Raw genomic sequence first — 16,277 nt, 5'->3', positions numbered from 1 at the left:
AAAAAAAAAAAAGCTCTGATTGGTTATTAAAGTAGTCTGAACCCACCAGCCCTGGTATATGTGGCCAGCTCCTTAACCACTGAGCTATGAGTGCTGAGCCTTTTTTTTTGATACAGAGTCTCACTCTGTTGCCCTGGGTAGAGTGCCAGTGGCATCATAACTCACAGCAATCTCAAACTCTTGGGCTCAAGCAGCCCTGCTGCCTCTCCTCCCAAGTAGCTGGGACTCAATTCCAGGCTCTACCCAGATCTGCTGAGTGGAATTATTCAGAGAACATTCCAGAAAAGGTCCTTCTGAGGGTTTTTTTGCAGCCACGCCCCAAGGGACCCTTCTGAATTCTGGGGTTGTGCTGACCCTGTCCCCCTCAGCTGTGCCTGCCACAATGCCCCCTAGTTTTTCTATTTTTAGTAGAGATGGAGGTCTCACTCTTGCTCAGGCTAGCTTTGAACTCCTGAGCACAGGCAATTCACCTCCCTTGGCCTCCTAGAGTGCTAGGATTACAAGTGTGAGCCACCATGCTCAGCCTTCTGATTAGTTTCTTAGGATAAATTGCTAGAAATGTAATTCATTGCTAGACCACAGGGCCAAATATAAATTCTGATATTAAATATATGTATTATTCTTGAACATAGAAAATGTGCAGCTGGTAAAAACATTCAGACAGTATGAAGGAGGGATGTGGAGTGAGTAAGTTTGCCTCCCACACCTGGCCTGTGCTTTTTCTGAAGATTCTACCTCAGAGAAAAATGCTCTAGTTACTAGGTTTTTATGTTATTTTCTTGGAAATATTCTTTGTTTATATAAACATATATGTTGCCATTCTTTTCACTCTTTTTTTTTTTTTTTTTTTGAGACTAAGCCTCAAACTATCACCCTGGGTAGAGTGCTGTTGCGTCACCACTCACAGCAACCTCCCACTCCTGTCTCAAGCGATTCTCCTGCCTCTGCCTCCCAAGTAGCTGAGATTACAGGTGCCGGCCACAATGCCTGGCTAGTTTTTGGTTGCAGCTGCCATTGTTGTTTGGTGGCCCTAGCTGGATTCAAACCTGCCAGCTCCGGTGTATTTGGCTGGCATCTTAGCTGCTTGAGCCACAGGTGCTGGGCCCTTTTCACTCTTTTTTTAAGCACAGATGGGAACATTGTATATCTATACATACTTTTTTTTTTTTTTTGAGACAGAATCTCACTCTTTTGCTCTTGGTAGAGTTCCATGGCATCATAGCTCATAGCAGTCTTGAACTCCTCAGCTTATGTGATCCTCTTGCCTCAGCATCCCAAGTAGCTGGGACTACAGGTGCCTACCACAGTGCCCAGCTAGTTTTTCTCTTTTTACTAGAGATAGGGTCTTACTCTTGCTCAGGCTGGTCTCAGACTCCTGAGCTCAACCAGTCTACCCACCTCAGCCTCCCAGAGTGCTAGGATTACAGACATGAGCCACTGCATCTGGCCTATATATACATCCTTGAATAATGTTTCTTTGTGTGGCTGAATTATGGCATATTTGTCTAGTCCTCAATTTGTAATGAGATATTTGGTTTCAAGGTCTTTATGGATAGATTTCGGTGTGCAAGGCACTTTGTCTAAAGCTAGGCTGATTCCTAGAATGCCTTATAGTCTCCTGAGGGAAAGGGATGTATAGAAGGCCTGAGACCCAGTGGTCACAGGAAGCGGAAGAGGCTGTCAGAGGCAGAGATCAGGAAGACCCCCTCCACCAGATGCATACCCAGGGTGATACAGTCTGCCTGAGTGAGTGGGCCTTATATGTGAGGTGGAAGCTGGGGAGGAAGCTGGCTTCACAGAGAAATTGGGGGACAGGAAGTGAGGGTGGGAGCACATCTTTACTAGCACCAGAACAGAGTGCTTGCTTTCTGTTTGACAACAAACTAGATGTTCTCTGTATCTTTTTTCCCCAGAGGCTCATCCAAAATAGAGGAAGCATGCGAAATCTACGCCAGAGCAGCAAACATGTTCAAAATGGCCAAAAACTGGAGTGGTAAGTGATCTCTGCTAGAGCTCCTCTGCAGCTCTTTCTCCTCTTTTCCCTCAGCTTCCAGTTCTGGAGGCCTGGCTGTGAGGTTAGCCTTGTAGGCCCCTTTTCTTTTTATGCCATCTCTGGCATCAGAAACTGATTGGCCTCGTCTTTTTGTATCTACTGGGTTACTTTATGCTTTGGGTAACATGGCCTTGGAGAAAGGTTAAGGATAAATAGATTATTGCATCCAGATAGACCCACATGTATTGATGAGCTCTTTGAGCTCTAAATTTCTCTATAAATTTAGAATTTTAGGTGTCTTGGAAATTGTTCCCTAGTACTTCCTTCAGAGTCTGAATTCTGGGCTAGGGAACATTTGACTGGTTCCAATAATAATATTAATCACAGTACAGCTACCATTTATTGAGTACTAAGTGCCAAGAATACATCATTTAATGAATCACCACAGCCGTGCTATGAAGATCAGTCCATTAATGTCCTAATGTTACTATTCAAAAACTAATGTTTGGTTCAGCTTCTTTTCCACGGTGCCATGACTAGTGAGTGACCATACCAGGATTCAAAAAGCAGGGTTCTGACTGTAGAGCCTCAGCAGCTGGCCTGCACCAACACAGCAAAAGAGGTTAACTGAGGAGAAGAGGTGAGGAGGGGCTACTGAAGGTCAGAGAGGTGGGGAGATTGGTGAGGGGCCGCCAGCAGGCTGATGGAGAGCTTAAAGAGCCATGGTGATGAGCCCATTTGGGGCTGATTTCCTAACATGGCTTTCAGCATCAACAGGGTTGGATCAAGGAAATCAAGCAAGAGACATAGTTTTGGAGCCCAGGAAAGAACTTTCTGACCACTGAAAAGATGAGACTTAGGGATGAGACAGGGACTATGGAAGCAGGGTACAGAAGCATAGGATAAATAGTTGTCAACATTTTCTGATAATTTCAGTTTCCCAAAAGTTGGAAGAATTTTTTTTTTTTTTTTGAGATAAAGTCTCACTTCGTCCCCCTTGGTAGAGTGCGGTGGTGTCACAGTTCACAGCAACCTCAAACTCTTGGGCTTAAGCAATTCTCTTGCTTAAGGCAGGAAGGTAGTAGGCCCGTGGATCCTTGCTGGCCTTTCTTCTAAGGCCCTGCCAGTTGTGCAGAAGGAACACATGTCTATAGCTAACAAATTCACATGGGCTTTTCTCACTCTGGACATGAGGACATCCAGATAAAAGCCTGTGCCCTGAGAGGCAACCCTGGCATTTTGTAGCTGGACTCTGGAACCTTCAGAAGGACTGCACAGTAAGGGAGTCATGAGGCCAGACAGAGCAGGTCCCCTCTGTTCCAATTGGTGTGACACAGCACTCCATGCCTGCGGGAGGCATAGACTCCCTCTAGGCTGCTACCTCTGCTAGTTGCTCCGTGCTCTCTCCTTAAAACTCCGTAAGCACCTTGAATTTGCCATGCTGGCTGGTGGAAGAGTTTATGGTAGAAGAAGAATGTACTCCCATGTTCTAATTTCCAGACTAAAACTATCCCTGAGTGTGGTTCCACTGGGTATGTAGAGAAAAATCACATGCTGCTCTTAGAAGAGGAATGAGTTCAAAAGTTGCCACTCGGCTCTGATGGAGAAATACTTACTTTGGAAGTTTGAAGGGGGTTATCATGGGTGTGGCTTTGGTCTTTGCTTTCCTTATCATTATTCGTCAGTGACAACTGTACAGAAAGGCCCTGGAAAAGGTCTGGAAGCAAACTGAGTCCATACGGCTACAGTCCTCCCTTTAACCCTGGATTTCAGAGACTCTATATCTCTGATAGAGAAAGTGAGATGGACTGAATTGCACCCTTGGTTCTTTGGAGCCTTGTGGTGGTGTCCCCTCCCCCCATATTCCTCTTTCAGATCATTAATGAGTGACTAGAAAGAGTAAAATAGAAAGGAAAAAAAGAAGGCACATGGACAAAATGACATGGTACCACAGAAGGTGACTGTGGGCAGATAAGTACAGGATAGACTGGGCTTCAGGTACAGCCCCACTCAGACAAGTGTTCTGTGTCACTTGTCTGCATGTACTTGAATTCTTGGTGTTCATGTCCTATTTTCTTTTCTGGATGTGATGCTCCTGAAAGGGGCAGACCCTATGTCATTCCTGTACCCCCCACACCATGTGCCTCATAGCACAGAGCCTGAGCCTGCAGTGACTGTACGAGAGAATAGAATGTGGACAGAGGCAGATGAGTCTGAATTAGGAAGAGTTTGGAGGAGTTGTGAGGGAAAGAAATAGGACTTGGGAAGGGGAAGTAAATGGGAAGGTGTTATGTGGTTTTAATCTTGATTGCCCCTTCCCAAGACACCTCCTCCTGAGCCTACCCAAAATTCGGCTTCCACTTTGCCTTCTGTGGTCCAAGGGTTCCCTAAGGAGGACTGCTGAGGCCAGGAGGTATAGGAGGCCTCTTCTCTCTCTTTATATCCTTTGCAGCTCTCAGCTCTGTTTTCTCTTTGTTTCTTTAGAAGTGGTAGCTCCAGAAATATTGGCACATGTTGGGATTAGGGACAAGGGATTTAGCTGAGTTCAGCCTGCCTCTTGCATATACCTGGTTCTTCTTCCTCTTCACCCTGAGTTAGCCTCCTGCCTCTCAGTTGGACCAGCAGGAACCTCAGCCCTAGGGTCTAGGCCTTACCTTGGGCTCATTCAGGCCACTCTTGTCCTCTGTGAACTTTTCTGTGTTCCTAAGAGTCCCACCCACCACACAGGGAAGTGTTTGTATGGCTTTAAAAAGTATGGCGCCCCACTGAGGCCAAGATCTCTCTTCTTTTCTGTTCCAGCTGCTGGAAATGCTTTCTGCCAGGCAGCCCAGCTGCACCTGCAACTCCAGAGCAAGCATGATGCGGCCACCTCCTTTGTGGATGCCGGTAATGCATTCAAGAAAGCTGATCCCCAAGGTGAGGGCCTCTGTGGGCCACCCGGCTGACTGCCCAGAGCACCATCTCAGCCCTCTGCCCAGAAGTCCTCAGGTTTCCACTCAGCTATCTTTTTTCCAGTGGCCAGCATGTGGTAGCCTGGTAGGGAAATGCCTGAGGTAAAGCAAGCGGTGACTTCAGAATTGGCTCCCGTCCTTCCGGTTGGCATTTGCACCCTGCTCTGAGTCTCTGCCTCCCCCCAGATACTTTGTATGTGCAGCTGATCACTGCCCCCAAAGCCTGGGAGCATTTGGGAGTAGGAGTTATATTTCAGACCCACTGCCTGCCAAGGAGAGAGAAAAATCTGTTCTGTCGTCAGAATTAACACGCAGAAGGGAGTAGGGGGAGTTCTAAGGCCAGCCAGGTAGGAGTCGCTGCCGAAAAAGGAGCGGAAATTATCTTAACCTGGCTTCCTTATACCCTGGGGAAAAATTAGAGAGAACAGAGCCTGAGATACAGTTGCCAAAGAACAAGTTACTTAAAATGAGAGCATGTTAGGGACAGAAGCCCAGTTTGGGACTGACTCATGGTGAGAAAACAGTTTCTGCCCCACTGGGCTCATCCCAAAGTGGAAATACAGTCTAATGAGTATCACACTCTTAGATTTCATGGGGCAGGAATTTTAATTTATTTTTTAAATCTTGGTCCCAGACATAAGTTGCTAACTTTTAGTTTTACCAAGGAGGGATATTTTTCTTTTAAAAAATGGCCATTTACTGTTACTTTCTTTAGGGGAATGGTAAATATATGAATTTTGTTAAAAACGAAATATATAATCTTGGAATGAAGGCCTGTCCCTCCCAAGAGGCGACAATTAGAAACAGTGTTGGGATATTTCTTCCAGGGTCAGTGAGCACCGGTTCACACCCCAGCATCTGGGAATTCCTGGCATACCCTGTTGTCGTGATTAAGGATAGATAATTGCAAGTTAAGGTTTTTGAGTTCTATGTTGACCAGCAGCTTTTCCCCAGACTGACAATTTGTTCCTCTCCAGGTGGCCATGTCACAGATGTCAGTGATCACATGGGGGGACTCAGGCCTGTCAAAAACCAGGCTGTTGATTGAGCCTAGCAGGTGATACTGGGCCACAGCAGGGCCACATAGGTGACATGACCATGACTCAGGTCAACCCTGGGTTTGTGTTAAGCTTGAATCATCCCGGGGAGTCTACACACCCACCAGGGAGCCTTCCCCCCACCCAAGCCTTTCTGTCTGCTCTCAGGAGAACGAGTTGGCCTGGAGATGCTGCCTTAGCATCTGTGATGTTCAGCTGCTGCTCCATCCGGAGTGACTGAAGGGACTTGTTTCTGGGGCACCACTGAGTGCCGGGGTGGGGACATGTGTACAGTGCCATTTGCTCTTTCAGCAGACACCTGCACTTCCTGAAGACAGGCCTTACTTGGCACTATGATGTCTTTCCCTTGGCTTTCCATCTGAGCTTTTTCAAGCTATACAGCAAGACTGCAGGCTCGGGGCCTGATGTCTTTATGTAGCCCATCCGTGGCCTTAGGAACCTGAGAGTGTAGCTGAGGAATCCCAGACCAATGGGAACGTGCAATGATGATGCCACATTGAAGGTACAAGCACTGGCTTGGCTCAGGACTGGTTTTAGTTGGCCACTTTAGAAGCTGAGACAGGAAGGGGTGGATTTGGCTGGGGGAGACTTTGAGGAGAAGGAGGAGGCAGTTGTGAGAAGAGAGCCTTGTTTGAACAGAGCTCTGGGGACTTGGTGCTGTCCAGGGAGGGCTGTTAGCACAGCATTCTGTGCCACGGCCTCTAGGTGCTTACCCAGTCTCCACTCTCAGCAAGGGGCAGCAACGGCTTTGTGTCTAGGGCTGCTCAGGCCTTGCAGAAAAGGCGGCGGCAGCTCTGTGTGGCTCAGCAGGGCAGGAGCTTCATGGCCTCAGAAGTTTGAGAGGTCCCTGCCCCTGCTGTGTGACTGTTTCCTCATCTGTTAAAGCAGAGATTGCACTGCAAGGTAACGCTCATGTCCAGTGTGGACATGTGAGAAGTGTGCAGTAGGGGCAGCCCTGGCTCGCTCAGCCACAGTACCTCTGTCTGGCCTGGCTTCCTCACAGCCTCCACTCCCTGGGCTCTTTTCTTTTCTTTCTTTCTTTTCTTTTGAGACAGAGTCTCACTTTGTCACCTTTGGTAGAGTGCCCTAGCATCATAGCTCACAGCAACCTCAGACTCTTGGCTCGAGTGATCAGGGTCTCACTCCTGCTCAGGCTGGACTCAAACTTACGAGCTCAGGTGATCCACCTGCCTTGGCCTCCCAGAATGCTAGGATTATAAGCATGAGCCTCCACACCTGGCCTCCCCCTGGGCTCTTGTCACTGATCTCCTCAGCAGCCTTGAAGGCTTCTGTCTAGGTCAGCACTTCCTATAGTAGTCTCTTCTAGAGAGTGTTTCCCTTGAGGAAGAGCTGGTATGCACCTGAGGCCTGCCCTGGCTCCCATCATTGCCCTCTCCCTCTGTAGAAGATAACTTGCTGCCCTTTGGTGACACTGGGTGGCATGGTGCGAGGGATGGGGAGATTGGTGCCCATACCTGTCATTGGTTCCTCAGATTTTCCCAATCACTGCTGGCTACTCCAGGCAGGCCTCTTCCCTAGCCTACCTCATAGCTGGGGCCAGGAGCAAAGGCGTATGTGTGTACCTGGGACAGGGAAGTAGCCCAGTCCTCATTTGTCCCTCTACCCCCCTTTGCCATTTACTGAGTGCCTATTGTGTACCAGACACCTAGCATCTTTTAACCCATTTGAATTCTTTGTATGATTCTGCGATTTGCCCCTGTTTTACCGAGGGGACAGCTGAGTACTAGATGTGATCAAGGAAGGCTTTAGTGAGGGGCAGAAGCTGAATTGAGTGGCACCGCTAGTGGAAATGATCAGAATGGGGGTGGAATGGCAGCTGGCTCATTTCCAAAGTCCCTTTCCAGCTCTCTCTGGTGGATAGAGGAGGAGGGGACCAGGTGAGCTGCCACCTAGAGGGCCAAACCAGGGAACTGGGTTTTGCTCTGCTTGCCTTGGGTGCACTGGCAGGCTGTCCTCTGAGGACTAGGTGACGTGGGACCAGCCTGGTGGTTGTGAGTATGTTAGGAGCTCACCCAGGAGCCAGCTGGCTATGCTGTCAGGTAGCAGCCTGTGGCTTCCAGGCATGAAGGGCACTTAGCCCCGTAAATCCATGTTGCTGCCTGGGGGTAAGCCTGTCTCTCCTGCCGCTACTGCAAGGGCTGCACTTTGTTGACAGCACTCCAGAGCCAGTGCCAGCAGGCCTGGGTGGCAGCTGCTAATCTTGCTCAGAGCGGCCCTGTGGACCTGAGATGGCACATTGAGTGTCCCAGGCGTTCTAGCTGGGAGAGGGAACATATGAGTACCCTGGGCCTGCCATGGAAGCTGGAGAGGATAGGTGGGCTGGCTTGGCATCCTGGCCCTTCTGTTTCTAGATCTGTTCTGTTCTAAAATTTGTGCCTGTGTATGAGGGTGACACTTCTCAGGCTACTGGCTTTTGATTGTGTTCTCTTTCCTTCTTCATCTTCTGCCCTCTTTTTGCCTTCTCTTCCTCTTACTTCAGCTTCTGTCTGTCAACCTCCAAACCTTGCCTGAATGATGTCCATCCCCTGAATTTGGGGGGAGGGGACCCAGAGGCCTCTCTGAATTAGACAAAACATAGACTTCTCTCCCCCAGAGTAGCATTCACAGGCACCTACTTTTTGCATGTCAATTAAGAGGGTGGGCTATAAACTCCCTGAGAGCCCAGCGACATACCTGAGCTAAGAGCTTCTGTTCAGCAGTCTCCTCAGGGAGTGAGCTTGGTGTCCCATGCAGACTGTAAGCCTCTTGAGAGCAGGCGCCAAGCCTTGAGCTTCTTGGCAGTACTGTCTTCCCAGGTGGTCTCAGCATAGCAGGAGCCTTCAAGTGCCTCATACCCATGCTCAGCCCATACCCTATGATCTGTCCAGGCTCTGTGCCCTTCCCTCCTTCCCCTCAACATCCCTCTCTTCCTGAGATGCACGAAAATGGAGTTAAAAAAAAAAATACCTGCTCTGGAGCTCATTTCTATCTGCTAGAAAATGCCTCCCACTCATGCTTTTCTCTCTCCAAATAACTTGTCAAAAGAAAAAGAAAAAAAAAAACCTTTCCCAAATTTAAAACCTTGCAAGAGATATTACAACAAAGGTAGCCCAATTCCTCCTTCCCATGCCATCCTGGTGTGTTAGGGGTTTTGGTAAAACCTGTCACTGGGCTCTCAGGCAGTCTATATATAGCCCACCCTCAGTGTGAGGAACCAGTGGGTGGCAGGCCAGGTTAATGGGGATGGGAGGAGAAGGGGGTATGGAAAGAGAGGGTAGGGGAGAGTCCACAACTAGAGGTCTTGGTGCTCACAGCATCCAGCCTCCTTGTGCCAGAAATCCAGGCCAGATGAGTGCAGGGAGCAGAACCTGTTCAGGGTCCTGCAGGTAAAATTTGGGCGTTCCTGTTGCCTCCAAGCCTGCCTCAGATGTCAGGCTTGGCTGTCTCCGGCACCTCCTTGCCCCTTGCCAGCAGCTCTGTCCTGTGAAAGCAGGGACTTGGCAGGTCTGGCCCAAAACACCTGTAGGAATCTGGCCATCAGCCAGGCCCAGCACTGCTGTGACCTGTCCCCTGGGGTTGCTGGGAAGCCAGCAGCAGCTCAGCGGCCCTCCCCTGAAGCATGTGCCCAGCAAGTCACAGTCTGCAGAGTCATCAGTCTGACTAGGTTTCTGAGGCTCAGGGATTCCCTCATCTTTCCTCTCAGCCCCTGGGGAGTATGATCATAGCCCCAGCAACTCTGAGTGCCTGTTAGTCCTGGGAGTGCTGCCTCTGCCTCCTCTCCTGGGTTCTGCTGAAATGACCACTGTCTTATTTCTTCTCCCTACTTTCCTTTTTCTCTCCCCAGAGGCCATTAACTGTTTGATGAGAGCAATCGAGATCTACACAGACATGGTAAGAGTCACAAGCATCCTATCCCCACCTCTGTGTCCTGTGGTATTGCCCCAGGCCTGCCTCCCCACCCTCCACACCCCCAGCAGTGTTCCTTGTGCTGCGGAAGCAGGCAGGGATGAGGGAGAGGGAGCTAGTGGGGTCCTCACCAGCTCCCCAGCAGCCTGGCTCCTGGCAGCAGCTCCCACCACAACAAAGGAGCCTGATGGCCCCTCTCTCTGCATACCTGCCTCCATCCTGGTCCCTCCATGGGCCATCGAAGTTTTCGTTTATAGCAGTCACAGTTATTAGAGCATGTGTATGTGTCTAGCACTTTTCCTCTTAGCCTCTGCCCTGCCCCAGGTAGCATTTCCATTGACATATGCAGCCCAGATGGGCAGTTGCCAAGGAGCAGGATGAGGGACCCAAAGTTGGCCTGGGCTCCTGTTGGCTCTTCACTTTTTGCCTCCTCTTCACCCTTGCTCCTTGAATCTCACTGAACCCCCTCTCCCAGCAGGTACATAGGCCCTGCCCTCTTGCTGTATTCGGGGTAGTGCTGCAGTGATAATTATAACAATCATAGCAGCTTCCAATTTTTTAACAAGGCACTTGTTTAAAAGTGGTTGAAGTGGTTTTACCTTCCATCATGACAACACGATGAGGTCAGCATTATTGTTATTCCTGTTCAACATTTGAAGAAAGGGGCTTAGACAAGTAACATGACTTGTCCAGGGCCCAGGGACACGGGAGTTGTTGAGACCCAAAACTAGGTCTGGCTGAGCCCAGGGTCTTGTCCTTTCCTACTGTCCTCAGCAAGAGGGGCAGCCTTGGACCAGCATCTCTGTGCAGAGTGGCAGGGCAGGCACCTGAACCTGATGGAGAAAGCTACATAGCCCTTCAGAGTTTAAAGCCTCTTTGGGGAGCTCTGGCTGCACAGGGAGGCTGAAGGGCAGGTGTTGGCCTGCAAGAATGGCCAGCTCCATAGCTACCCAAGTTGGGGCCCTGGGCAGGGGAACTGTCAAGCTCTCTGTCCTGGTTTCTCCAAGGCCTTTTACCAGGTTACTCTGAATAAAAGGGCTGATCCTTCTGCCTCTCCTGGCCCTCAGTCAAATGCTTCCTGAGGGCCAAGGCCTCTGCCAAGTACCTTTACATACATTCTCTTATGTTCGTACTATCTGTGCCCTCTTGGATGGGATGGGTAGGGTAGGCACAAGGACATCACTGATCATGGGTGGCCCCTTCCTATATCCCCCCAGGGCCGATTCACCATCGCAGCCAAGCACCACATCTCAATCGCTGAGATCTATGAGACAGAGCTGGTGGACATCGAGAAGGTAAGTGAGTAGTCAGGGTTTGGCCAGGCTGGACTTCTCTCGCCCCTTCTACCCAGAGGAATCCTCTGGTGTCTGAGTACCAGGAAGGTATGTGGGGCTGCTGGCAGAGCTTGGGGAACCAGGGCAGAGGGAGCTATAGGCTGAATGGAGGCCTCCTCTCTGTCCTGCCTTCCTCCTGCCACCGCCTCCTCATGTCTCCCCAGGCCATCGCCCACTATGAACAGTCTGCAGACTACTACAAAGGCGAGGAGTCCAACAGGTAGCCCCTCTTCCTGCCTGCCCCTAGGTCCCTCAGTGACTTGCAGGACCTGCCACCACCCACCCTCACTCCTCCTCCCTACACAGCTCAGCCAACAAGTGTCTGCTGAAGGTGGCTGGCTACGCTGCACAGCTGGAGCAGTATCAGAAGGCCATTGACATCTATGAACAGGTGAGGTGAGGCAGACCCCAGCCCTGCACCCTGTTCCAGGCCTTGTGCCCCCTCAACCCAGTGCTGTGTTCTAGAGCCCTACCCTGTCCCCGTCTCAACCTTCCAGCTTCCCCTCCTCTCCCTGTCTCTCTATTTCTCTCATCATGCCATCTCCCTCACCTTCACTTTGTCCTTAACCTGGCTAAACTCCTTCTCCACTCACAACGCCGTGCCATGTCACCATCCTTCTCACACCCCTCATAGAGCTTCCTAGAGGGCCCAAGAGTGAGGCAGACTCTGAAGAACCAGAGTTGGGCAGGGAATGGAAAGAATTGCTGAGAAGGCCTGAGGCCTCATCCACAGTGGGAGGGAGGAGGGTCATGTGGGCTTCCCTCTGCTGTGCAGGGAGGACTGGGCTGTGGCCAAGAGAAAGACAGGCAGCTGGGCCCCAGGGAGAGCAGGGTGGGCACCGCCTCCCATGTTCCTGCAGTCTGCCACCCCTCTGCCCACCAATGTGCCAATCTCCCGTTGGTCCTGACAGCAGAGCCGCCTCCCCACCATGTTTGTGCTTCAGGGGCCCACAGACACCTGGCTTCAGCCTCCACTACCCCACCCCCTGCCACCGTCATGTCCTGGTCGCTCACACACCAGTTGCTGAACTCCCTTGCTTAGTTCCTAGCAGTGACTCTGGCCTCTGGCTGCCTGCCCTGAGCTCACAGTCACCTCCACATGGTCACAGGTGGGGACCAATGCCATGGACAGCCCTCTCCTCAAGTACAGCGCCAAGGACTACTTCTTCAAGGCAGCCCTCTGCCACTTCTGCATTGACATGCTCAATGCCAAGGTGAGCCCAGGCCTGGTAGGTCCTGCCTGAGCTTTCCCAACACCAGCCAGGAGATCCCTGGACCACTGTGTCTGTCACCAGGCCAAGTTGCTTCTTGCCTCCAAATGTAAATGTTGCATCTCTGTCCAGATGTCACCTCCCCAGCTCTGGCGGCTTTTCAGTTTCCAGCTCCTGGCGCTCTCAGTGCTGAGCTCTGTTCTTTATGGGTGTACTTGTTGAGTCCCATGAAATCAGCTCCATTGTCACCCCCCCGGGTTTTTTTTTTTGCGGTTTTTGGCTGGGGGTGGGTTTGAACCCACCACCTCCGGTATATGGGGCCAGCACCCTACTCCTTTGAGCCACAGGCGCCGCCCCCATTGTCACCCCATTTTATAGATGAAGACACTGAGCCTGAGACAAGAATCCTTTTAAGGCCACAGGGCTAGTAAACAGCAGCCCCAACATTCCAGACCACTGTTAACTCCTTGTGCCATGACTTAACCACAGCCTGCATGCCACCTTACCTACATTCAGGGCTTCATGGTTAGAGAAGGCAGGAGGAGGGGGATGGGCCAGTGGGAAGGAACTGGACCACAAGTTGGCACTAGATTTTGATTGTCTGCCATTCCCTCACCAGGCAGGGCTCTAAGGCATACACAATTTCCTAGTGTCTCTGACCACCCTGACCCCTGCCTCACAGCTATCTGAGCCCTGGTCCATGATGGGCACTGGCCACACTGGCATGAGCTTGGGCTTTGTCAATCCAGGTTCATGTCCCTGTCCCATATCTTACCCTGTGTCCTGGACAGGTCACTAGCCTTCCCTGGTCTGTTTCCCCACTCTCGCAATGGGACTTACCATCATCTGACCTCTCAGTTCTGAAGAACCGAAGCAGTCAGTCAGCCCCAGGCCTAGTTTCTAAGATTTGCTTATTTGCCCTCTGTCCTGGTTGATAGGGGACAAATGAGCACTTCCCACCTCTCCCCTCAGCCATCTCAACAGCCAGGAGCTGGTTCTAAGCTCAGCTCAGCTCTGTAGAGGTACTGATAGGCACAGAGCCAGATGACACTTGAGGCTGGGGGAGGGGCCTGGAGACCTGCCTTGGGACTGCCAGCTGTCCCCAGGTCCCCTGGGCTGCTAGGCCATCGGTTCCAATGGCCCTGTCTTTATTAACTTGTCCCCTTCCTCCCTCCCTGTTGCTCAGCTGGCTGTCCAGAAGTACGAGGAGCTGTTCCCCGCCTTCTCTGATTCCCGAGAATGCAAACTGATGAAAGTGAGTGCTGAGTACTCAGGCCTTCCTGTCCCTGGCACTGGAGAGGGGTGGCGGGGCCCAGGGATGGGGAATCTAGAGTCTTAAGGTCCAGGTGGGAGAATCATCAAGATTAATCCAGTGGTTCACAAAGGGTTTGTGTTTTTGTTTTCTTTTCTTTCTTCTGCAATTTGGGTCTCCATTTTCTAGATGAGAAAAGCATAACTCAGGCAGTGGTAGAGCCAGTCACAGAGCTGGGGGTTGATGGTGACATATACCTCTCTGCTGATGCTCTGTGTCAGTGAGGTTACCCTGAGCATGAGCCTTTTTGATGAGTGGGATGAAAGGATTGGCGCATGCCCCTTTTTCCCTCTTAGTGTGGGAACACCCCCCTACCCTAATCCCTTATTTAATGCACTCAGATAGCATGTGTTTGAATCTAATCCAGGCCAGCCTGGCCCCCTGACCCCTTCCTGCCATTTGCTTACAGAAGTTGCTGGAAGCCCATGAGGAGCAAAATGTAGACAGCTACACTGAGTCGGTGAGTGGCTGGCATGGGTGGCCAGGTCCCTCTTGGGAAGATGGGTTCCCCAGGTGGGCTGTCTTTCTCAGACATAGTCTCCCATGAAATTCACCTTTTTCATCTGTGGCCCTAGGTACTTAGCTGTGAACTCTTTTTTCCAGTCACCCCAGAATCCTCACAAGTAGCCCCAAGAGGTACAGGGAGTGTTATCTCCACTTTATAGAGGATGGCACTGAGATTGAGGAGGAAATATGGCCCTGGCCTTGTGGGGATGTAGCTGGGACTCAGACGCACATCTGTCTGCCCCTGAAAACTAAGTCTTTGCACCACTCAAAGTCCCCCAGGGTGTCTTGGGTGACCCCAGGAGGAGCAGATAGGGAAGGGTAGAGGTGAGGAGGAAAGTGGAGCTGAGGGGACAGGGAGAGGCACTGAATTCTCTCTCAGAGAAAATGCCCCACACAGATATATATACATTTCTTCTTTTCCTTCCTCTGTTCCGAATGTGCTGAACTCCCTGTGTCAGCTCAGGTTCTAATTCAGTTCTCTGGATGGCATATGTCAAGTTTATCTCTCCCTGGGTGACCCTAAGGAATTTAAACCCCTAAATGAAAACAGACACCAAGTGCCATCCAGTTCTTCCTGCCCCAGGCCATAGGTGGGAGGCTCAGCACAGGGGGAGGGGGAGCTTCAGCAGGGTGTGCTTCTTGGACTCCCCTTTCCCCAGGTCACTTAGGTCCTCTCTAGGTCTTAGTCTCTCACTCATAAAACAAGGAGGCTGGACTTGTGTGTGTGTGTGTGAGAGAGAGAGAGACAGAGCCTTGCCATGTTGCCCAGTCTGGCCTTGACCTCCTGGGCTCAAGCCATCCTCCTGCCTCAGCCTCCTGATTAGCTGGGACTATAAGCACCTGCCACCACACTCAGCTATTAGATCTTTTTTTTTTCTTTTCAAGCCACAGAATCTTTTTCTTTCTCCTCAAGGGAAATGTTATGACCAGAATAGTGAAGACAGACAAAGGGAGCTACTCTGGCAGGGGTTTGGGGCCACTGGCCTGCCCTTATCCCCTCCCAGAGACCAAGAATGACAAGGTCACATCTTGACAATGTTGGCAGTAGAGACCTTGGGCTCCAGAGTTAGGGACAGGGAGGGACTGGGGCTACCCCATCAGCTGGATGTGCCTGCAGGTAAAGGAGTACGACTCCATCTCGCGACTGGACCAGTGGCTCACCACCATGCTGCTGCGCATCAAGAAGACGATCCAGGGGGACGAGGAGGATCTGCGCTAACCCCCCACCCTTGGCGCCTGTCTTCTGTGGCGTCTGCTCAGAGAGAGGTGGGGCCTGAGACTGGCTGCGAGATCTTCCCTCCCTCTCCCCACCCAGGGAGTCTTGCAGGCCATGGCAGGCGGTAGCAGGCCTTGCTGCAGGGGTGCCAGAGGCCAGGGCCTGCTGGCCGGACAGTCACCCTCTGTTCTTGCTACATCCCTTGCCCCCTGCCCATTTATTTAAGCCCCCAAAGGTACCTTTCTTTACCCCAAGGAAACCAGCTGTTCAGAATCTTTGATACAAACGTATTTGCTGTGGGTGCTGCCAGGGTTTGGGGTAGCATCTGGAACCCCATCTCCTGACCAGCTGAGTCATGAGGCTGGTTTCTCTCTCTCCCACTTTTGTCCCCTAGCCAAGCTCTGAGCACATATAGCCACTGAGACTTATTCTCCCCTGGGGATGAACCCCTTCTCTCCCCCCAGCCTCCCATAGCTCCAACCTCTCAGGTTAGATCCTGGGGCCCGGGTTTCAGGGTATCAGCTCCACCCCCACTCCTGTGCCTGCTCCTTCCCTAACGCTTTGAGGTTTTGTCAGTTGGAGGCTGCAGCTGGCCCAAGAAAAATAAAAAACAACACTTTTGCATGAGTCTCTCTTTCTCCTCACCTATTCTACCCACCTCAACCCTCAGTGCTGGTGACCTGTCCTCTTGCCCCTCTTGATCCCCTCCTTGGGTGGATCCTCCCTCTGGGTGTGCTCTGTGGGGAAGTGGAAGGCATGCATCCTCAGACAGTTTTGCCCCCAGGATGG

At 51.2% G+C, this 16,277-nt stretch overlaps 1 protein-coding gene across 1 annotated transcript in view; it reads left to right on the top strand.

The window, feature by feature from the left end:
* Nucleotides 1–16,115, top strand: part of NAPA (NSF attachment protein alpha) — a 26,822-nt gene extending 10,707 nt beyond the window's left edge. Inside the window, exons 2-11 of the mRNA XM_003799557.3 lie at nucleotides 1,914–1,993; nucleotides 4,793–4,909; nucleotides 9,847–9,893; nucleotides 11,126–11,203; nucleotides 11,407–11,462; nucleotides 11,549–11,633; nucleotides 12,352–12,456; nucleotides 13,640–13,708; nucleotides 14,175–14,225; nucleotides 15,390–16,115. Of these exons, the coding sequence (XP_003799605.1) occupies nucleotides 1,914–1,993; nucleotides 4,793–4,909; nucleotides 9,847–9,893; nucleotides 11,126–11,203; nucleotides 11,407–11,462; nucleotides 11,549–11,633; nucleotides 12,352–12,456; nucleotides 13,640–13,708; nucleotides 14,175–14,225; nucleotides 15,390–15,491 (790 nt within the window). The 3' untranslated portion in view covers nucleotides 15,492–16,115. The remainder of the gene's footprint in view (nucleotides 1–1,913; nucleotides 1,994–4,792; nucleotides 4,910–9,846; nucleotides 9,894–11,125; nucleotides 11,204–11,406; nucleotides 11,463–11,548; nucleotides 11,634–12,351; nucleotides 12,457–13,639; nucleotides 13,709–14,174; nucleotides 14,226–15,389) is intronic.
* The last annotated feature ends 162 nt before the right edge of the window (nucleotides 16,116–16,277 follow it).

The sequence above is a fragment of the Otolemur garnettii genome, unplaced genomic scaffold, assembly GCF_000181295.1.
Source record: "Otolemur garnettii isolate 467f Iridium unplaced genomic scaffold, OtoGar3 scaffold00152, whole genome shotgun sequence".
In the NCBI taxonomy this organism is placed as follows: domain Eukaryota; kingdom Metazoa; phylum Chordata; class Mammalia; order Primates; family Galagidae; genus Otolemur; species Otolemur garnettii.
This window is presented reverse-complemented; position numbering and strand designations above follow the sequence as displayed.